A 23844-nucleotide genomic window follows, 5' to 3' on the forward strand; every position below is an offset into this window, starting at 1 on the left:
GAGCCTCATCTTGGACTGGCAGGTAATGCAGGAGGGCCAGTTTTAGAAGGCATCAAATATTCATGTGTGCCTATGAAGTGTTGGCCAGGTTTCCTGGCCTGCAGGTATGCTGCTGCTTGTGCTCCTTTATCACTGTCTGGCTGCAGGGACCCCGAGGTGCTACACTCTTCCTGGTGGTTTGGTTGGAATATGGTGAAGAGCCAAGAGAGAGCAGGGCTCCCCTGAACCAGCCGTCTTATGGCACAGTAATGTGAGATCATATGTCAGGCTGACTGCTGAGCCTAATGCCTTCTAACAGCTGTTGTGACAGCGTTCTGATAATGAACGTCTTCGTAGACTGCGCTGCCACGGTGGTCATATTTAATGTGAGTGCTTCATTATTCAAGAGGAGCTGTTTGTTCAGGAGGGATGTCACTTGGTGTCTGACAAGACGAGAAGAAATTCAGCTCATCGCAACAACTTTACTGGACAGGAGTGCTGAACTTATTCATCTGGCCTCCTGTGAAGTCCTGAGTGGTGTTCCAGAAACCTCTGATTCTCCAAAGCGAAGCCAAGGGGTGTTAGAGAGAGAGAGAGAGAGAGAGAGAGAGAGAGAGAGAGAGAGAGAGATACTCTGACTCCACACACAGTCGATGCTCAGTCTCTCTCTTTACTTTGCTGTCTCCCATCACTTTCACTCTCAGCACTAACCCACACCTCTAATGTTTTCTCATATTTGCGCTCTTATTCTGCTCTGCTCCCAAAACTCCAGCCCAGTTTAAGTAATTGATGGAGTGGAGGAGGGAGACTTTGACTCGATAGAGAAGCAGCTGTCAGCAACAGAGTTGCAATAAAGAAAATCGCCCGAGGGAGACCAACGGAGACAGGCGAAGGCGAGGAAAACCGGGGAAGGCTGCTTCAGGTGACCGAGCCGCGATGGAGGCGCACGGCGTGTGTGAGGACTAGGGAGCACCGCGGCTGGAAGCGCTCGCTTTGTTGAGGTGGATTACAAAGTGAGCAGCAGTCAGAACTGATCGGGGCCGCCTTTGCCCATTTCACTTGACGGATTATCTCAGAATCATGAACGTGTCGCCTCCAGACCGCAGGAAAAACATGCGAGAACTGGCTTTGGAGATTGGCATCCGAGTTCTGCTTTTCGGAGTTTTTGTGTAAGTAAAGCGTAAAAAGCAGCCGAGTTCCCTTTGTGTGAAAGAAATCTAGTCTGGCATTATGTGGGCTGGCGGTGACATTGGGTTTCATGGCTGGCGGTATCCATGTGTCCTTCCATGCTTTAGACACTGAACTGCTGTAATCAGGTTCGCTTGCCGCGGTGTGGTGCTGGACGGACAGGTCCCTATGCTGAGCCGCAGCGCATGGACAGATCGCTGCGAAACCACTCCAGACGCTGCGTTAACAGGTTGCAAAAAATAAAAAATAAAAAAAACAATAACTTTCTGAATTGATTGTCACCCGTCTTTGATCACATCTGGGAAATAAACGAGTGGCATATGTTTGTCTGGAGGTGTTTAGAGAGAGGCAGACGCAGCTTCTTTGACTACTTTTACAAGAAATAGAGAGTGATCCCGGGAAGTCCACCACTGGGGTGATGTCTGTGACACTTTGCATGAAGGGTGTCTCACAAGCAGCCCTCAAAACTAACATTAATATGAATTATTAGTCTGTCTAGCCTGTGGGCACTATGCCTTGTTTGCATCATAATTGTGTCATTTTTTGATTTTCAGTTTGATATGATCAAAAAAAGAAAGAAAGAAAAAAATAAAGCCCTAGGTCCTGTTATATGAAAAGCTGCGGCTCTGCTTTCATTCCACTTCAGTCAAAAGTCAAAAATCAGCTCATGATTTGGAGTACGCCGCCTGCATAGGCTGTGTACATTACCATTAATATCTGTCCTTGGGCTAAGTGGTCTAGCTGTATGTGTCACCCTGAAAGGATGATGCAGCCAAGTGGAGCCTGCACCCTTCCCAGTGTTTGACATGGGAAGTCTCAACAGGAGGGATCGCTCCAAAGAATGGAACATTTCAGAGAGGAGGCGTCAGACTTTAACACTGAAGCCTGGTGGTGCAGCCTTTTGTTTGTGTGAGTCTGAGGGATTCGCTGATGTGTTATTGTGTTTCGGTGCCTGAGGCCACATAAGAAAACTATTTCACACAATATCATCATCACCATCATCAACTAGCTCCTGAATCCAACTGCAGAAGCCCCAGTCAAGTGCTTGATCACTGTAATGAATTGAGTTTTACTCCCTATTCCCTCTTCACCACAAAGAAAACAAGCGAAGGCAAATAAACTGTGCTTGTAATGGGGCCCCGTCAGTAAACTGGATCTGCTTTGTGCTTACAGCAGTGCCTCTGAACTGAGTATAAAACATTCATTTGGTTACACAGCCAAGTTTACTGCTTCTGTGTGACAGTGCACAAGCACAGACATGTATCATCAAATCCTTTAACACATCTCATCTTCAACCCTGCTGTATATTGTGAAGCTTTGGGAGATTTGTGACATTTTAGCACGACCTCAGGGGCAGCTGTGATTGGATAGGGATAAATACTGGTGTAATAAGGTCATTATTTAGTTTAATTAGAATTCCAAAGATAACGGACATTAAACGTATCCGATTGTGCTCTGTACTTCAGATTGAGAGCACAAAAGCAATAGCAAAAGAGCAAGTTTCGATCATGTATATCATAGCATTTGATCTAATGCATTTCTTTGGGAGCAGCAGTAATTGTTGTATTGAACTAGCTTTTTGCCTGGCAGATCAGAGAAAGCTGCCCTCTGGCCCTGTGGAGCAGCAGGTCCCTGTTCTTGTTTCACCCCGAAGCCCGAGATGACGGCGGGATAATTGGGGTCAACTGAAATGTGTTTTTTTCTTCACTTCAGGTGCACAGGATGGTTTTTAGCTAGCGCCGTTTGTGTCTGCTGCACAGTGTAGGTAGGTATAGTTTTATCTTGGAAAAAAAGGAAGCCATATCTGTGTATATTTACCAAGAAGATTAAGCAGCTGTGTATTTCCTTGCGTCATTGCTCAGTTAGAATTAGAATTTCATTTTATTGTTTCCTACCTTTGCAGCTCAGTATTAAATTTGACTCACAGGAAGAAAAAAAAAGAACCGATTTTCTCATTTGCTGTTCATTTTCCTTCGTAAGTGGGAACATGTGCCAAGGGATGCTGAAAAATGAATTAATGAATCCTTTAGTTTGGGCTCATAAGCAGATATGAATGCATCAGAGATGTCTTTAATCAGAGATCACACATGCAAGTTCTGTCATTCCTCTTGTCTTTGATTCTAATTAAATAATGCTGACTGTAACACCAATAGACATAAAACTTATTCTCTGTGCTTGGCTGGTCACCCACACAAACTTGTTCCAGTTTTTCTCCACCACACAGTAAACCACATGTCTGTAATCTCTGAGGACTGTTCCTGTACTGTGCAGGATTTTGAACCTATGAGCTCTGAATTCCCTGCATTGTTCACATCCAAATTTTGTCAAAGATGACCTGCCTTCAAGGGAATATTACTTTTTATTTGCCCTTGCTTGCCAAGCTGCCTGTGTGTTCCAAGCCTCAGGGGGTACACTGACCTTAGCCATGTGCCAAGTGTGTGACGTTAGGTCGACCCTGTGCTATCAAACTGCTAATGCCAGGCCGTTATCGTAGCTTAGTGGGTACCCCAGGAGTCACACATCTCCTGAGTGTGAAGCAAAAAGTTCCATCTAAATGGAAATGGATCTTTGACATTTAACAAAGTGGAAAAAACAAAAACTGAATCTGAAAAAGATAAAGTTTTTTTTTTGTTTTTTTTTTAACCACACGGCACAGAAAGAGAGGAAAATAAGATTGGTGCTATTTCACATTCTTTGTAATCTGGAGCAAAACAAGCAAGAGCTTAGACAAATACCAATAAGTGATTTCTTCCTTGAGTGGTTGTGCAGCAGAGCTCATGTCCTCAATCAATCACCACAAGCTCAGAGTTTAAGTTTCTGTGTTTGCTCCTCAGCTCATAGTTGGACACTTGAATAAGCAGATAAATTCCAGCAAATGTCACACAAGGAAAGGCAAGAAGGGCACACGGCCAAAAGGAAGAGACAGAGGTTGATGAGAGGAGATAGTCAGTTAGGAAGATCAAGATTGTTTGGAGATTTTACTCAGAGCATAGAGAGGTACGAAAACCACTCTCCTATCAGTGCAATATAAAAGCTTGGTGATGGAGCGAGTGGCCAGAGAAGAGGGCATTTTTATGGGCTAATGTACGCAACAAAGTACATTAGTTAGTTTGTGCTGTGGAGAACAATTTGGATTTAAGATGAATGGACTCTTTGCTGCAGAGAATGCTGATGATCGAAGAGGAACTTTGTTTATATATGTATTTTCCAGACATGCCAGACTGGCCAATACGAGATGAGCTAAATATATTCTAACACTGATAATGATCTTGGAATTTTAAGGATTATACCGTAGTTGTTGTCATATTATTTTAACAGTGTGTGCCCAAAAACAACACCAGTCATCCTTCAAAATAGTGTTCGGCACTGCATATCATCCTCCCCTCTCAGAGGGAGGCTTAGGAGCAGCCCTGGGATCCAGCCCAGAGCCTTGGCAAGTCTCAGAAAGCCCTGTGAGACCGGGAAGAGTAGAGTGTCAGGCCTTAGACCGTTTAAGAATAAGCGGATTGTTTGGCTTGCATGTTAAGGATGGAGGCTCGTGCGCTCTGGTTTTAGGAGAAAATCTCTTTGCAGAAGATTTGCTGCAGTGTCATCAGAGCATATATTATCTCTGAGTAGTTGATGTAAACAGAAAAGTATTTTTAATCGAGGAGAATGTTACAGTCTGTTTTTGTTTTTGGATTAATGATGGAAAATACAGCAAATACCTGTTACGCTGCTACTTTGTTAGAAATACACCAGAAGAGCTGTTTACAGCACAGCCAAACAAGCTCATGTTCAGTGGCACCCCCAGATATTTCTTATCGGGTTGGCACACCAAAACCAAAAGCCAGAACTGAATTTCAGGAATTCTATTATGTTTTTCTTCTATATAGACTGGTTGAAAACTCTGTTACTATAATAGTGAAGGAATCACATACAGATATACTTCTGTAAATTTTCTCATGTGCATAAACTCATTCTTGTAACATTTGGAGGACCACAACAATCCTGCAAGTGGGGGCCAGGGATTGCACCAGGACGGCTGTGGCCCCCCCAGCCACCTCTTGATGGTGCCATTGCTCAAATGGTATTGATGAAGAAATCAGTCCAAAATAATTGCTAAAAAATATCTGTGATCTGATTTCTAGGTGCATGTGGCACAAGTCATTTTCCACACAACAGGACACAGTTAATTTGGTTACCTTGCTGAGGAGTTGGAGGTCTGCAGCAGTTCAGTGTGGCCCCACTTTTGCAAAAATAAAGGAATAATCGGCTAACGAAAAGATGCCAAAAACGATGGCTGTCTTGTTTAATAGATGCATTTTTGAAGTCGGATCCTGGTCAGCAGCATGCACAATGACAAACACATCACTTCACAATAAAAGCCACCCTGTGTTTTGGCACCTCAATGCTTTTAATGTGAAGCAACAGCAGGATGTCATGTTTGCATTAACAGTAACTTCATACAGTTCTGATTGAGTGTAAAGAGCAAACAATAATCAGAGAGGCTGTTATGAAGAGATAAATTGTTTTGGATTACATTAACTGTTTTCTTATATGAACTCCTAATCAATACTTCTGGTGTGGGCAAGGGGTTCTGCCTGAGTAGCACGCAATGACCTGCTCTGTTCAAACATGGGCTCAATCGGGCATTAAACAGACTTTGTACTCAGGAGCTGGCAGGGTAATGTCCATTTAATGTCCGGTCCTCAGCTAATTGGACCGACATTTGTGTTCTCACATACTGCTCCTCTGGGTAATGTCTACGTTTAGGGTTGCACTGCATGTGTGAAAGGGACTACGCATAGTTTTTCTGTACAAGTCAATCCCTAGTGCTAAGGTAGGCTCAGTCACCACAGATAAAAAAAACTACAATATATCAAGAAGAAACTGCAGAATGTAAATATACATTCAATGGCTATGGCAGAAAAAAACGTAGCTCATAAATAGAATCAAAAATGGGCTTTGATTTTATGAAAAGCTTAAGGATTATAACTTTAAAGGGGACAATTTTATGGTAATTTACTGACCCTAAAATATTCATTAGAACATATATAAAAATGATGAAATTGTAATTTAAGATGTAGATTTCCTGGTTGAAAATGTTCAGCCAAAGGCCATAGGTGTGAGTGCCACTTTAAAGCTCTATTTAATGGTTTTTAATATTAATCCTATACACTGAAAAGGATTAAGCACTCCTCTCTGCAGCTTTGAAGTTTTCAGCTCTTTGTTTTTTATCTCCAGTCTGTGTGGTTCAGTCCAAATGGCTCGTCCCATGGGCAAAATCTCCAAGCAAACAAGCTCACTCAAGCTGATTTTACGATACCTGCACAGTGGGTATTGGCAGAGAGCTGAAGTAAAAGATCTGCTGACAAAGAAATTTCACTATCTAGCTTTTAGAACCAGGCATTTTTCTCAGAAGCTGGGTTGGCTTTAAAAGGCACGTGAGCATTAGAGTGATATTCATCAGGTGGTGAGATACCTGTGTTGCTCTGTTTCTGACATATGTCGAGGCAATTGTTTGCTCATATACACGCCCTTGTTGCTTTTAGTTTGTTTCGTCTGCTGCTACTACTTCCCTGTCTGCATTATTAATACAGTGTATGCTCTTGCTGCATTTCTTATTTTTGGCAGCCAACATCTGAGGCGTTGAATCGCAGGTCATCCAATCTGTAACCCTCATTATCTTGTAGAAGAAGCAAAAAATTGAGATCGCAGGCTTGACAACTGATTGAGGATAGAAGGACGTGGAAACACTTTCAATTCACACTTGATGCTGTTGACACAAATTGACCAGAGATCGGGGGGGGGGACAATGAGCGAAAAGAGTGTGAATCTCTCTGAGATTTCATTTATCGATCTTTGTCTGAAACAGTGCAGACAGAACATCCATTGTTGTACTTGGTTATGTAAAATCTACCTGATTAATTACTTAGTTCTTAAAGGGGTAACTTTTGAAAAGTGGCGGTGTGTTCAGGGACACCCAATTAAAGCAAACAAAAGAAAGATAATTCGACAAGCACAGGTGAAAGCCTGAGTGAAGAAGCAAAGATGGGACACAATGCCAGAGGCATGAGGTTTTTAAAAAGGATTTGTGTGTTGTATGCCAAATTTGATTAGCAACCACGGGGAAAAGATGGAATAATGGAGGATAGATGAATGGAAAAATGGACTTACAGAAAAGACCTTGGCAGACAGAAGACGATTTATGTAATGAAAGGAGGGACTGAGGATGGACAGAATGGGGCTGCTTGTGTTTACCAGAAGGATCGAGGCGAGGAAAGAGAAGGTAGACAAGTGTGGATCAGCAGATTCTGCAGGTGCTGTGGCAGAAATAACTGTGATTCCAATGAGAGCAGAGGCAGCTGACTGTCACACCAAGACCAGGAATTCCCTGACAGCTCAGTCTGTCACCGCTCTAAGCCACTCTGGCATTTCACTCTGCACAATCGTTTGATCAGCTCATTATGCGAGCCATCCCTGCTGTCATCTATCCAACCTCATCTCTTTATCCCTCCCTGAGTATCAGATCCCTCAGTTACTCTTCATGTGTCCCTTTCACCGTTTCTTCTTGAAGGAACATACCTGCCCTGTGGGTTAACTTATCCATTAGATGATGGATATTTACTGTTGGCAGGAAAATGACAGGATCGCAGAAGAAGAAAAAATCTCGACACCTATAGGATGGATTGTCATGAAACTTTGTGCAGACATTCATGGTTCTCAGATGATGAATCCCACTGACTCGTCTTGCGCCACCATGAGGTTGACATTTGCGTTTTTTAAGCGCAATGTCTCGCTTTGGAATTTTGTTCAGCAAGATCTGCTTGCTAGCATTTTATGGAGCTTTCAACTACATGTAACAGTTCTAATGTTATAATATTGCCCTATTTTTCTTCAGCCCATCACTTCAATGAGGACAGACAGTTGTGTTAGACACAGCTTTCATTCAACACCACAATAAAGTTAAGCCTCTGAAATGACTATAAAGTTGAATCAAGACCTTTGCATAAATGTTTCAGCAAAAACTGAGCTTTCTCTCACCGCCATGACGGTGGAGCTGTTGCAGCAGGCTGCTTTAGTTTTACCCAAGTGTGCCGAATAAACTGGCAACTGAGTGCGTAGATGCACAGAAAATAACCCATTTGCTTGGTAGACAGATTCAGGTCAACATGAAGTTAATCAGAGCAGACATTTTTGCATAATTTTGCCGTGAATTCATTACATCATATCTGAAGAAGATTTAAGTGTTTTCTCTTCGGTTACATCCAGCCTGCACTTGTGTCATTAAGAGTTTGGGAGAAATCAGGAGTACTTTTTTTTACTTAATGGCATAGTCATTAGTGACATGGATTTAAAAACTTGTAGAATGAATCATTTTTTTCACATATTGTAGAGTTGCAGTTGCTTCATCCCAGATCTGTTTAAATTTCCAGCCCACCCCTATAGCTCTTAATATAAAGTGAAAAATAAGAAAATGAATCAGACGCCACCATGTTCACAGAGGACATTTAATCAAAAACGCACTCATTAAGACTGCAGTCATAGTTAGGATTGTGCGTGTGCTGCTGGGCATTTCATAAATGGCATCTTCAGCTGGAAATTTGTATTCTGGAATTTAACTGCTAATTTGACATTGCTGATCCTGATGACGAAGATCATACTGCAATACAGTATTCAGTTAAAGGATTATTCAGTGTTTGGACAACCTTTGTGATTCAGTGTTCTCATCATTATCACACTGGATCCAGCACACCCATTTCTTTTAGCCCTCCATCAATAAGTACAAATTCCTGACTTTGAAAATGAAAATCATGTCAAAGGTTCAATCTGCTACATGATTACTAGCTGTGCTTAAACTAAATGATACTTAAACCTTGATTGTCTGTTTTAGGTGTTCTAGACAAGCTGGGAATTACACTGTAAGGTGATAACAGAGCTGTTTTATGATGAGGAGATGTGTCATTTTTATCACAAGTGTAAGGAAATCCATAGTCAAAACTCAATTAATTTGAAAGAGAGAAAGGCTTAAGTTTGAAATAAAACCACATCAATTCCACATTATATTGACATATTAGAATATTAGAGAGAAATACTGTATGATGTGCATAGTATGTGCTGTAGTCACTCAGGTTGTCTAGAAGTGTACTGTAAAAACGTCCCCATTAGTCTTATAGATGAAGAAATATTTGAACTGTGCTCAGTAGGTGGAGGCTGATCTGGAGACCTCAGAGGTGTGGACGGAGTGTGGAAGTGACAGCTTCTGGCGGAGCAGAGAGAAAGTTCCCGGCACTGCTTTACACTTCCTCCCATTGTTATATTTCTATTCTTATACATTCTTCGTCTCTCACCTTCTCTCTCTGTCACTTCTTCCCTGCACTGCCCTTTTCTCAGGTATTTTCTTAGATCTGCTCCATTACTGTCATTCCCAGCTTCATATTCTTATCTGTACAAAGACAGATGAGGGGCTGAGGAGATGAAAGAGCCTTCCTCCAACACACACACTCACACATGCGCCAGTCTCCTGGCTCAAATCCCCAAATATATAACAAGCAAGCCCCTCTCCTTCTGGAGAAGCTTTCATCGCATCTGTGTGTGTGGGGGTGTGTGTGTCCCTCTCAGGCCCCTGAGTTTTGCTGTCAGGCCAGACTCTTTCCTTGATGACTCCTCCGTGGTTTCCTTCAGACAATGCACAGCAGAGTGATCGCTCACTTTATGCCACAACAAGGTGAATCACATGCAGTCGAAGGGAAGAAAAAGGTAGTCTCTGACAACTTTTACAACTTTAAGGTAAACTACCACTGTAAACTTCCCTTGTGTTACTGAAACAAACAAAAAATACTGCCAAAGAAAACAAACTTTTTTGACGAGCATTAAATGTATATCAGTTTTACAAGTTTGCGAAAGCTGGGAACAGTTGTGGGTATTATTGGAAAAAGTCAAGAACCTCCACACGCAACAACTCGTTATATTTCCACCCACATACACAGTTTAGTCTTGACAGCAAGAAGAAGCACGCATTAAACACTGGACGGCACACTGAAAAATAAAAATATATTAAAAACTCTTCTGCTTTCTCATTTATGCTACAAGACCAGTGAAAACAAATGAAAAAGCCAAAGTTGGATGACATTGTTGAGGGAGGAACATGAACTGTAATACATTCAAGATGTTGGTGGTGAGTGAAGTTTGTGAGAGTGAGTTAAACTTGCGCTGAGCTGTGGCTCTCCACTGACATCTGACCTTCTGATGAAATCGGATGATTATGAAATAATACTCTCTCTAATTATGCTTTCACCAACTTACATCTGTGCTGTCAGCGGGCCACATTTCAGTTGAAAGGCCTGAACAAACAGTAATCACAGTAGGACTGACTGATAGGGGCTGAATCAGGCTTACAGTCGGAGTCATCAAACACCACACACTTCAAGAGGCTGGTCCAGACTGACGTGGACGCCGTCACCTTTTATTCTGCAAATGCGCATGCAGTTGAAAACCCCAACACACGTTAATGCTGCGCTCACACAGGTGTTTTCACTTAAATTAAACAGGCCAATTAGATCTCATCTCAGGGCTGTTGGTTAAGGACTTCATTAAATTGTTCTTAACTCACTTATATGTAAGGCTGGGGACAAATGAGCCCTCTCTGATTCTTTGGCAACCTCACTGAAATGAAACACATCCATCACTTATGCTATGTGTCGTTACATCTGTACTTCAAACACATACAACGAATGTGACAACCTGTCAGGGACGACCAGTCGTGCGGAAGACGTTCATTCGTAAGGCGTTTTGAGAAATTACCGTTAATAAGATAAATATGTTCACCAAACACGAGTTTTTCATAGCTCATTTAATGGTTTCACTTTACTGTAAGCAGTTAAAAGCCCTGCACGCACAAATAAACCCACTCGGGATTTTATTTACTTTGGCTGGTTAGAGCTCTTCTAAACACTGTGTGGGTTTGATTGACATCTCCCTCAGTCCTGCTAGTTTTGTCCTTATTAGTGCGTGGGGTTTGGCGACTTCACCTATTTCCAGCATAGCTTCACTCACCTTCAACCTGAGCGGATGTCTAGTCAGACAATACCTGAAAATATGTGGGGTCTACAGGGCCTTTTAGCTATACCATGTAAGCTGTACTATATGTAACGCACATTATTATTATTGTTCTGCCCCATACGATTGACATAAGAATAGGGGGCACCTGAACTGGCAGCATGGCAGCTTTTCTTGAAGATCTTAATCAGCCAGAATGAAATAAAACACCTGTTTGAATGTGCAGGGCTTTAAGTGGGATTTATCTTTACGTCCCTGTATGTTGGTTGCAGGGGCAGTGGATGAGCTGCTGTACACAGATATTGTTTATGTGCACATGTGGATTGTGGAAGCAGAAAAAAAGGGGGTTGAGGTCATTTAATTTTCTTGCAGATGAAACAAACAAATCTCTTAAGTCTTCTGAGACAACATCACCATCCCTCCTCCTCAAGACAATTAGAAAAAAGGACAGGCTGACAGAGTGTGATTTTCTGGATAGAAAATCCAAGCGATATCAAAACTCATCCCAGAGATGAGTGGCGGAAACAAAACAATAACCAGGAAGGGAAATAAAATAAATTCAAGCTGTAGCCATAAAACTTGACTAGCCTGAGGCAAGGAAAGTGGGTGCAACAGTGGGAGAACATTCAGTATAGACTCTTTACAGATCAGTAGATATGAAATAAGTGATTATGGATGCATGAAAGCATAACATCACCATGTGTGCTTGTGTTCGTGTTTGTAAGAAAAAGCAAGAGTGTTTGTGCATTGGAAGCTCTCTCTCTGTGCGTGTGTTTGTCTATAGGTTAAGTGTGTATATGTTTCTGGACATCTATTAGTGAACCTTGGCTTCTGATGCGGCTAATGACTGGCTTTAACACTCCGTGGGTGTTGTTGATGGGTGTCCATGTTCACTCTTTGTTTAAATGGCCAAAGAGGTACAAGGCTGGAATCTCTCTCTTGTTGCTGTCGACTTTGACATTTGCCAGGATGAACGATGAGCATGACAACACTGATAAATGTCAGCCTTATGTCCCAGTCCCATATCTGTGTCCAACATCACAGCCAGTGTGAGTGATCAGGATGCATCTGTCGAATTCCTTCCACTTCACTCCTTTCCCTCCCTTCTGTCTTTTTCTCTCCAAGCATGGTTACCTTAATGCCCAAGTTAATAAACTCCACATGCCAGCTAAATCACACATACACACCCACCCAAGTGCCTTTACGTATATACATTCTCCAGAGACACTAGGTGTTTGCTTTGATCTGAAAACAGATTCCTGAACCTCTGAGGTGACCACAGATGTCAGTTATTCTGCCTGTAGAATTCATAATCTGAGCCTGAGCAGGCCTGTTTTCATCTTTTGACAATCATCTCTTTGAAATCAGGGGAATGCAGCGAAGCTCAAATTTTACCTTCATACTGTAGACATTTCAAGGTTAACTGATAAATACATATTTCCAATATGCATTCATCCTTCTGTGGTTTAACTTCAGGGCTGTTACAGAGCACCAGGGTGAGTGCCGCTTCAATAAACTCTTAAATGTAGAGCCGGTGCAAATAGTTTAATTTTACACTAGTTCTTATGGGAGAAAACAAATCGGCACTGTTAATAAACTGTTATTACATGTTATTACAGGTGTAAATAATAAAATTAATACATTCGTAAACTGCCTCAGCTTCACAGTTCTGTAGGCTGTTGCATCCTGCTGTATGTAAGCTCTCTCTTAAGTTAGGGTAGTCCATGCTAAATGATGTTGAAATGTTAGATGTTTGATGCTAAAGCTGTGTCAATGGTTGGTGTGCGACCAATCATGGAGACGCAAGGTTCATCTTAACTAGTGTAAATTCCAAACAAAACAAAATACTGTTGCAGAAAATGGCGTTTTTACTTCCTGTGGCCAATCAGTGAAAAGCTCTCATATTATAGCGTTGTCTGTCCAGTCATCTTTGAACACTTTGTGTGCTGTCATGGAGAATGCGTTACCGACACAATAGAATTTGCTCCTCCTCATCCTCCAAGTTATACCACCTTTCAAAACGATGCTCCATGCCAACTGCTATTTTGTGGAAGACTAAGGGCTAGTTGCAACCCTTAGCATATTAGTAGCATGTAGACTCTGTCCTAAATTATAAATTACATTCAAACTAAACTATGTTTGAACTTACCAGCCAGCTAGCCCTGCTAGCCTGGGCAAAAATATGCCTAACAACACCTCTAAAGACTAATTAGAGGTAAACACAGTACATCTTGTTTATGTAATCTGTACACTCAGAAATGTAAAAACAATTTGTGCCCCTTTGAGAACCAGAGCTGGGCATACTAACTCCTTGGTGTGTTGTCTATAACTGGAGATGTGCTGCACAAGGTGGATGGATAAAGTGCTGTTTGGCAGGAAATAATCCAGTTAAAACACAAAACTTCCCTGAACCCAAGTGTTTTCCCATTTCTGTTTCTTTCTGAGTTAAACAAATATAAAGTGAGTTGATTAGTGAGGTTTAGTGTATTTTTGAACTTTGAGGAGAGCCAGGGTAGCCGTTCCCTCCTGGTCCCAGCGTTAACGCTCAGCGGAACTAATTGCCTCCCAGGTCAAACTCTGCACTTAATGTGCACAGATGCGAGAATGGTACGATCATCTCACATAACTCTGTGAAAGAAGCGTATTTGGTGTAGTGTTTTACTGTGTTCTTAAATGCAGAATGACAGACTCCTCCATTGAGTGCAAAAGAGAAAGCGCAAGCTCAACAAATCTGATGAGCCGACGCCAATGGCCCAGTAAAGTCCGTGCATTTACTCAGCAAGCCTGATGAATATAAGCCATGGACCTGTGGAGCATTTGTAAAGCCTGCTGGCAAATCATCTGTGCATGGCAGCCTCGCTCCTTTCTTTCCTGCTGGGTTGAAAACTTATCTCGCCATGCACCGCCCTCCACACCATGCTTACTCTATTCCCCAATCCCTCTGTGTCCCTTTTGCCGTGTCTTGCCAGCTTCAGACCACTGCTCTTCCTAATGCCTGTCTCAAATGCAGGCCTCTGACCTTTCTCAAAGTGTCTCTGGGGCTTTTATCGTGGACAGACACCTGTAGCCAACCCTCATTTTGCTTCTCATTATACTGTGTCCTCTTTAATACATCCCCTTGAATTGGCAAATGTGAATGGGTAATTAAAATTAAAAGAATGACCCTGCATTTTGCACTGCATCTCCCACAGGGGTTTTGCATGACAAGCGAAGGATGGTGTTTTCTTTTTTCTTTCCCCTTTAGCCAACTTGTGAAGGCATACATATCTCTGGGGAAGCCAGAGCTGGCTGAGTGTCACTCAGCATCTATCCCGCTCTGCTCCTCTCTCCTCTGTCTCTGACAGGACCGGTGCTGTGCATTCTTGACACGTTCAGCCAAGGCCCTGACTGTAACCGCTAACACGAACAGAGACAGAGAGAGACGGGATGTGACATTTATTGCACTCGCAGAGTTCTGACTTATATAGCAGACTATAGTATATGAAGCCCCTAGGAAAATACATAATCGATGCTTTTAACACATCTGAGTAATTATTTTGATTTAAATATGATTATATTAGCTATGCAGTTTGCTGTATGGGGAATTCAGATGAGGTTGTTAATATTATGAGTGTAGTGTTCCCCGGAGCAGGTGTATGATTTCATTTGTTGGCTAACAATGGAATTCATCCATCTGTTTCTTTTTTAAGTCAGGTTGTGACTGATGATGTTGGCACAATAAACCAGCTCAAAGCCCATCTCCAGGCCTCAGTTCTGTTTCCAGACTTCAGCCTTTAAACCCATCGCCATAACCAGCCACACGTTCCCCTGCAGTCTGGTCCCTTTCCAGCCAAAACAATGCAGCCTCAAATATCATTCTTTTAGGTTTCTGGAAATCTACCTGGTAGATTGTTACTAGCTTACAAGTATTTAGAAGCCTTGCCCCTGAAAAGCGCTGTTATTCCTGGTCCTGTGAATTCAACACCACACATCAAGCACATATTAGTTGTCAAGGCAGCAGCACCGTGTTCTGGTCTCTGAGTCCAATAATGAATGAAATAAAGTGCGATAATTAAATCAAGAACGTATCCAAAGTCTGACAGTCAGTTTCCCTCTTTCTCCACTGCGACCCACCCCTAATTGAATTGCAGCAGTGGGGCTTTATTAAATCACAGATACCCAGTTGTCTGTATTTTAATCCAGCCGTGCTAGAGGAGTTAGATTTGATTTTGCTGGGATAGCAAATGCAGGATTTTTTGTCTGCATGGAGTAAGAAATGGAGACTTAAGCAAAACCTATGCTGTACTTTTTCCCCCAGCGTTGTTTGCTGTGTAAGTTGTGGATTTGTGATAAACCGAGGTTTACCTGAGGTGAATCGCATCCAGTCATTACACATTTCTCTTTGTTGGTTGGAACACTGTGACAGCACATTTCATAGATGCACAACTGTAGAAAAGCTGATGTGAACTGAAAATATCCATTCGTGCCAAATAGACTTAAGTAAAAATTATAGTTCTGACCCACTTTACCAGGTACACTTGCTCATTGTAATAGAACCCAATACGTTACTCTGGCCATTAATATTGCCTTTGCGATGCTTATAATGGTCAGGTTTTTTTGACACTGTAATAATTGTTAAATAGCATAATACAGTACATGCCAGGAAGCTTATTCAAAGGAATAGTTCAACATTTTGGTGAATATGCTTATTTGTTTTCTTGCTATGAGTTCCTTAAGAAGATCAAAACCACTTTCATGCCTGTGCAGTAAATTTGAAGATACAGCCAGCAGTTGGTTAGCAGCTTACAGCATTTCAGTCCTTCTGCTGATATGTATCCTGCCTCTCTGGTCCTTCATGCAAATTGAAACATTAATGGCCTGTGTAAAGTCAAGCCATCAGCTTTAGAATATAGCGCCTTTAACACAAACATTTGTTCCAGTGGTCTTCACCAAATCAAAAACAGATTACAGAAACCAAACCTGACAGACTGAGAATTAACACTTTGATAAAGCACGTCTGAAAGGCCCAAAAGAAAAAGTGCACTTTATTCTGCAAGGTTTTATTCTACAGTCTGAGCATGATCACCCTTTTCATTGGAGACTGGTCTGTGCAACAACTCAGAGAGCTTAGAGGTGTGAAGTGGAAGTCCAAGCAGTATGTTGGTGATTTGTCCACTCCAGAACAGCCTGACTGTGTGCCAGCCACCACTGGGATAAAACTCGGCCAGGAATCAGAAGCCAGCACATAATCTGCTCCAACATTCTCTTACTTCAAACTGTATCTCCTATTATTTCTCCTTGAATCTCTCCAATGTCAATATACATTTTTAGATATAAACCATATTGAGACCAAAGCTCTCAACATTCCACCTCTGACCATTTAGCTTTATTGAACAGCCCAATGCTCCAGTTGGGTTTGATGGCGTGTAAGAAGAGGAATGGGAATTTACCAGTAGTAAATGAACCAGAAGATGCACTCAACAGAGAAGGATGGAAATTTCCCTCCGGGCTCTTATACAACCCCTGAGCCTAATAGCTTGTAGATCTCATAAGTCACTTTTGCAAAGCTCCCTGCTATATGATTAAATGATTGGTATCATAAGCAGGGAGTGACATGTGGGTGCCATCAGACTGAGAGAAAAGCAGTGATGATTGCCCACCTCTGATTTGGTCTGAAAAGTCATTTTAAATTTCATCCCAGATCTGGCAGATGGTCAGCTCCAGTTTCTTTCCCCTCAGTCCCTTCACTACACAAACAGCTCGCTCCTAGCTCAGCTGATTGCCAAATGTGCACCTTGTGAGCGAAAATGCAATCAAATGTGAGCGGACACAATGCCCTCCATCCTTTTGAATGTGTCTCTGGGTTGCGTCAGGCGCTCTAGCAGTCATACCTGTGAACAGCGCTGGTGAGAAGTGCGACAAAGTTAGGAAAATGTCTTAGTCCTCGCCACTTAAGGACAAGACTTGCCCTGAGCGAACTCTGAGACATCCGCACAGACCTCTGCGTGGGGCTTTGCACCTCTGTGTCGCGGACATTGTAAGACTGCCTGATACTTTCCATTTCTCTTGAGAGGGGAAGGTCACACACTCTGTCTGCTGAGCGAGCTACGCAGTGCTGGAGCTGCTCCGCGGCCTCCTGCACCTGTAGATAAATGCTGTGCAGCTATAGTTTAATAATGGCTCTCAGCATTTGGCTCCTGCTCAGCCAACCCCTGCAAGCAGATATAATGTCATCAATATTGATGAGAATGCTCAGCCTCTGTTTGGATATATCTGCGATAGGCTGATGCACGAAAACAGATAGACAGCAACACACAAACAAACAGTCAGCCAAAAAAAATACTTTCAGACTTAACTCTGTGGAAGCGGTAGCTCGCCTGAAGTTAATACAACTAAGCTATTCCACTCTTCTGTGTGCATCATTGCTTGACAGCATATCCAACTAATTAAGGAGGAACTTCCTGACTCTTTTTTTTTTAACTTTCTGTCAAGGTGGCATAGTAGATATGTATTCCCGAGGCCATAGCCACATATCCTGCCCACAGTGCATTGTAAATCAAGAGCTTTCAAATTAGCTGCTCATATTGTTCTTGATGCTGTTGTGTGCTAAATCTCCAAGGCGTTTCAGCAGGGGAAGAAAGCGAGAGGAGAACTTGAGAAATAATTCAGTTTTATTTCCTTGGCTGTGGCTTGTCAGATTTAGAATATGCATCTAACAGAGATGGATAGGAATTGGTGATGATAAATTGTCCCAATTGCAGAGCTTTATTGAAGAGGAACCGAGAGCAGGCAAAAAGCTGCAAACTTCCTGAGTTAGATAAGGTCAAATGTAAAGATTTAACACCAAAGCTATAGGGTACTCACGGTGTGCTCTTCCTGGATTGTATTGTGAATGTTTGTGGCTTCCTTGTGTCCACAGAGCATGAACGTACAAGCCTCTCACCACTATGAATCTCCAGATTTTCAAAAGTTTGATGCCAACATTGGTTTTCACATATTCACCATAAAACTTCCCAGGTTGTCAGTTAATCTGTCATGCTGTAGTTTGGCCCCGACAGATGCCATTATGTCTTTGCTCAATCATGTCTCTACACAGAGCAAACAACCCAGGCGGCCAGCAGGCGGTGCTGAGTTCAGGGCCTTTTGTATGCCGCCTGTTTATGGGCATTTAGAGAGCTCATCTAGTTGAGCCACAGTTCATGTCAGAGGGCCTTGGGTCGAACTGGAGCACCGATGAGAGTCTGCCATTGTGGAAAAATGGTTTAGATTTCTTTAACACTGCTATGTTTGCGTCTCGAGAGACTTCTACATGGTTGATCTTTCAGACTGTTTCTCTATATTCTTGCCTTTGTCCCTTCTCAGTGTCTGTGTAGCTGCTGCTAAGATGGTCTTTTACATGAGAGCAATCTTCTGTCAGGCCTTTAAGCTTGGAAATGAACAGAAAGAGGAGCAACCTTAACAGGAAATGAGCCACAAACAAAAGCCATAAATGACATGACATTTAAAATATAACTCTTTTGGCTGTTAACTAGACATTTTGCTTGCCTGAATGTGCTGACTCTCTTTGAATCAGTGGGATTACAATTATTTCCCAGCAGGGTAAAGTGGGATGCCTGCTGTGTATGTCATTACCTCTCCAAGCTCTGACATTAGCTCTACTTATGTGACCGTAATCAACATTGTCCTTCGTTCCTCACACAGACAAATGCATCGTCTGTCACCAGCTTGTGAATGATGCACTTCCCGCTGCTTTCATCTGAGCCTGTAAATTACAATAAAAGTGAAATTAATTTCCACAAAGGCTTGGCTCTTCTGTCCATAGAATCAAGGATGAAGTCTTGATTAATTCCATCTGTGTTTGACGTTTGGAGCCTGGAGCCCTTAAAATGTGCCCAAACCATAGTGGCGTCTTTCTTTTAATAAAGTTTATTGTTGGAAAAGAGAAGATGAGGCCAAAAACTCAATCTGAATCTTGAGCCAAGGGAAATCCTTTGAGGGCGGTATTGATTTGTGGAGGAGATTGGATACAAATTCTCCAAAGGAAAGAGGAATATAACTACATGTCCAAAAGGCATTTTAATTTTCAGCTTATTAAAGTAATCATCCCCAGCAAACAAGGTGCTGCTGAAAATACAGTACCATATGAAATTCGAGGCATTTATTGCCATCTATAGCTGCACCCTTTTATTAAATTTCTCAGGTCGGCCCAAATTATTTTACCTTTGCTTACCATGACAAACATGATTGTATGAGTTGAGGTTGAACAAAGTTAAACATGTACAGAGACATAATTGCACAACGTACATGCATTGAAAATAGCATCAAAAACAGGGTTTAATTTCATGAAAATCCTTTAAACCTTGATTAAATGGCCCATCCATCCATCCATTTTCTATACCACCTATCCCTTTCGGGGTTGCGGGGGGTGCTGGAGCCTATCTCAGCCGTCAACGGGCGAGAGGCGGGGTACACCCTGGACCAGTCGCCAGTCAATCCAGGGCACAAGCACACAACCATTCACACTCACACCTAGGGGCAATTTTACAGTCACCAATCAACCTAATGAGCATGTTTTTGGTCTGTGGGAGGAAGTACCCGGAAAGAACCCACGCATGCACTGGAAGAACATGCAAACTTCACACAGAAAGGCCCAACCCGGGAATTGAACCAGCAACCTTCTTGCTGTGAGGCACGCGCACTACCTGCTGCGCCACCGTGCAGCCCCGATTAAATGGCCCATTTTAAATAATAGTCATGATTCTTTTCCCACTGCAGCAGGTCTGTGTACACTATATGCATTTTAATGTGAGCCCATGCAAGCAAATATTGTGAAGATGAATTTTATCTATGTTGTTACCTTAGGGGGGAGCGTGTGCCTCAAACTCATTAAGACATTAAAGGTTGGATGCAAGATAAGCCTTGCAGAGTGACAGGTAGACCGCTGTGGTATTTAATGACCAGAGAACATCAGTGTTTACAAGAAGGAGGTGGGGGTGGGGGGTTCTTTGTCTGGCTTGAGGTGGGGTCTGCCTTGAGTGACTCTGTCTATGCTCTGCCCGCTTTTAATCCCTGCATTCCCTGTCAGTGATATCTGAACAAGAGAGCTTAACAAAGGACAAGCTGGCAAAGTAGAGTAATTCATGAGGCATGGTGTGTATCATTAGCACTGTGTAATTTATTGTGGACCACATACCGTAAATGTAATGCAGCTGAAGTGAATCATGCGCCCAGGCTCAGCAAGGTGTAAAATTAGGTAGTACTGATTAGGCTTCTCTCTTGCAAAAACCTCATGACACAGCCATAAGCGGACCCACAAACAGACTTTCCACAGTGTGTGCTAGGCTGCATGTCTTTCAGAGAGATTAAAAACATATAATTGATTTTCCCGTAGTTTGGAGAGAGGCAAAATAAGACAATTTGTTGTACATGAATCAATTTTTATCTTAAAAAGGTTTGCAGAAGATGGGCGTGCCTTTTAGCCAACAATTCCACAGTTAGATTCACTCTGAGGAGCTGCTCATGATCCAGGACATCCTCACGCTTCTGCCGCTGGCCAGCGAGTGGCTCTAGTGGAGCGGATGCGTGATAAATGCCTTGCTGAAGGGCATGTAGCTGTTTGGGAGAGCATTACTCAATCGCTATTTCCACTGAGAGTGAAGCAGTACATCTGGAGAATGACCTGCTGGACCGAAAAATCTTCCCACAAACTTTGGGCAACTTTCTCACCTGCTATTGTTTATTTATTTGTTGCAAGGATTTTTCTGATTTTAAGTTAAGGCATGTTTAATAACTTGCAATATATCTTTTGTTAAAGTAGCAGTACCTCTACAGTATATGTATATATGAGCTGCTTTCAAGCTGCTAACCTTAACTAGCAGGCCGAGCAGCCTAATTATCCTGCATTTATAGAACATATGCTACTCACCAACATTAATGGTTAATGTACACTAACAAACCTGTCAGTTGAGCTCAAGTACCATTTCATCCACACCTCCTACCCTGTTCCAAATACGTTCTTTTAAGTGGATTTTACACTGAATGGGATTTAATGCTATTTAATCATAATAAAGTGGATATTGTGACAGGTGTCTACGCTGATTTAATCAGACCACAGCTGCTTTGTGTAGCCGAAGCTTTAAGCTTCAACTATTTGAACATTAACTTCCTTTTTTCAACAGTTCCATTAGTCTCAATGAATGGAATCACTGATGTAGATAGTTAAAGAAATTATTAGGCGTATATGTTGTCAGAATGAATGTGCCGTGGGCAGGGGAGATGAATGGTGGGAAAAAGTTAAGACCCCTGGGACCCAGAGCTCTGGAGCACACAGGCCCTGCAGATATTTACTATTCTGCGGTCTTAAGTAAGGATCTCGGGTTGTTTTCAGGGGTCTTAGAGTTTTTACTGGCACCCCTGAGCGCACAGCACTTCTGATTTATTTTTTAATTTATATGGGCCAGTTTTTCACACACAGAGCGAGATTAGAAGACAAGTAATGCCTTCCTCTATTTTAATAGCTAATTTCCCCAATGACAGAAGTTCTGTAATCATTTTCTTTCTTCTCTTTGTTAGAAGACAATGCCCCAGCAATACTGTCCCAGCAACACTGCTCAAAAAATCTATTTCTGCTGTGGTTGGTGTTTTGAATATTGGGAGCTGTCTGTGGCCCTGGGATGTACAGTATCTCACAGCCCAACTGTGGAACAGAGCAGCCTATTGAATTGTTTTAGAGTGCAGTGACAAAAAGACTTTGTTGAGACGACAGAGAACAAGGTCGTGTCTGACAGATCACTGGGCGGCCTGGCAGGGCTGGAGGAAGCAGGAGCATGCTAATTTGTTCAGCATGAAACAGCGGGACTCTTCACCGTAGGTGATCTTGGCTGAAGTCGCTCCGCTTACATGGGCTCACTTATATTTATCCTTGTGGAAGAACCAACAGGTCCTTCCAGAAATGCCAAAATGTAAGCATAATCAGACTGTGCACACATTAAAAAGACGTGACATCATAATAATAGTCATACGGTACATGGTAAAATCATGCTGCTCTGTGTAAAAACATCTGCTGAATGACAAAAAATGAGTAACTGATCTGTTTGTTCTGCCACAGATTTACAGAGTTTCTGGAGCCCTTTGAGAGAGTGATTCAACCAGAGGAGCTTTGGCTCTACAAGAATCCTCTAGTTGAGTCAGACCACATTCCCAAGAGGGTCATGTTTGTAAGTACCTGCTGTCTATTTATGCATTCCTCTTATTACAAACTTGAATGCTGTTAAATAGGTGGTCAGTAATGTGATCTACGTGTACTACATCCTTGGCTTAATTCTTAGTAATCTTAGTGTTGCAGAAATCCTTCATTTAAGACAATCAATGCTATAAAGCCTCTTCTTTCCAGTGTTCAAGTGCAGCCTGAATTGTCTTGATAGATATGAGAAGAGCTTTAACAGACCTGTGGTGATTAGCGCGTCCAATGTAAATATCATCTCTGCTTGGACAGAAGTGGGTGGTGCAGGGTTAAGATGCATTTCTAACCTTCAACTACAGCGAGGACTGAACATCTTTTTTTTTTCCTCCGGCTCATGCTGTAAACACTGAGCAAATAACCCAACGAATCTTGTGGCAAACACTTCCACCCAGCACATATTGGAGCTGATTTTGTTCCCAGTGCAGTTCTCAGAGACAATCACTGGCTTCAATACATTTAGAATACATCATACTGGTCATTATGGAGCTCATTCTCAAGCAGTTGTGAGTCATACATTGCTTCCAGACTCAGATGGCAGAGACTAGATAGTCCTATTTTCAGAGAGTGATTATGGTGAAATATGACAACAGTGATGCCAAAACAAACAAGCTGTTGTTAAACCTGACACTGCTATACTTCCACAATTTCCATCTGCCACCAACATAGACTTTCTAATGACCAGAAATGTTTGGGAGACAATTTTCATTAAAAAAATATGTTGTCAGCGTGGGGTTTGCCATGCACCCAGCAGAGACTGCAGGAGGTCACAGCACCCGAACCAAGAAAATATACAGCATCTGCAACAGTTCTGTAACTGTAAAGAGAAAAACCTGAACTCTCAGCAAGATGAGCTTTTTAAAGCAGAGAGGGTTATACCTTCTAAATGTGTTTTCCAGACTGATGCTCACGGCCAGAAATTTGGTCCTCCTTTTGATTGCATTTTGCACCCTATTCTCTTATATAATAAACTCTTTTTCTGCCACATCCAACAGGGATCAAGACATTTTTCACAGGTTTAATACAAAGTTGTTAGATGGGAAATGATCAGGGCTGCTGCCCTGATCCAGCAGGGTTTGTACGAGTTTGTAGCAGCAGTGGCCGCTTTTGTGAGAAGTGTAGCTTCATAATGGCATTAGAAAAATGGACTTACTGTGATTATAGAAGAAATATCTATAAAATATTTTGTGAATTAGCTGGACAGACTGCAGTTTCAGTGAACCATTTCTTTGACAGGCTGACATGTTTAATTCTGTACAGCTTTGACTGCAAATATCAAATGAACTTAACAGGCAAAGACTTGCCTGCCCATTGCTTGTTTAGCTCACCTCTCAGTGAACTGACAGCCTTCCACTGACTGGCCGTCCACGCTGTCTCATGTACCTCCACACACATCAATCATCCCATTATGGGCAGAA

At 42.2% G+C, this 23844-nt stretch overlaps 1 protein-coding gene across 1 annotated transcript in view; it reads left to right on the forward strand.

The window, feature by feature from the left end:
* The first annotated feature begins 591 nt into the window (after positions 1-591).
* plpp4 (phospholipid phosphatase 4) overlaps positions 592-23844 on the forward strand; it is a 43940-nt gene continuing 20687 nt past the window's right edge. Inside the window, exons 1-2 of the mRNA XM_070978313.1 lie at positions 592-1148; positions 22295-22403. Of these exons, the coding sequence (XP_070834414.1) occupies positions 1060-1148; positions 22295-22403 (198 nt within the window). The 5' untranslated portion in view covers positions 592-1059. The remainder of the gene's footprint in view (positions 1149-22294; positions 22404-23844) is intronic.

The sequence above is a fragment of the Chaetodon trifascialis genome, chromosome 13 (assembly GCF_039877785.1).
Source record: "Chaetodon trifascialis isolate fChaTrf1 chromosome 13, fChaTrf1.hap1, whole genome shotgun sequence".
NCBI lineage: Eukaryota > Metazoa > Chordata > Actinopteri > Chaetodontiformes > Chaetodontidae > Chaetodon > Chaetodon trifascialis.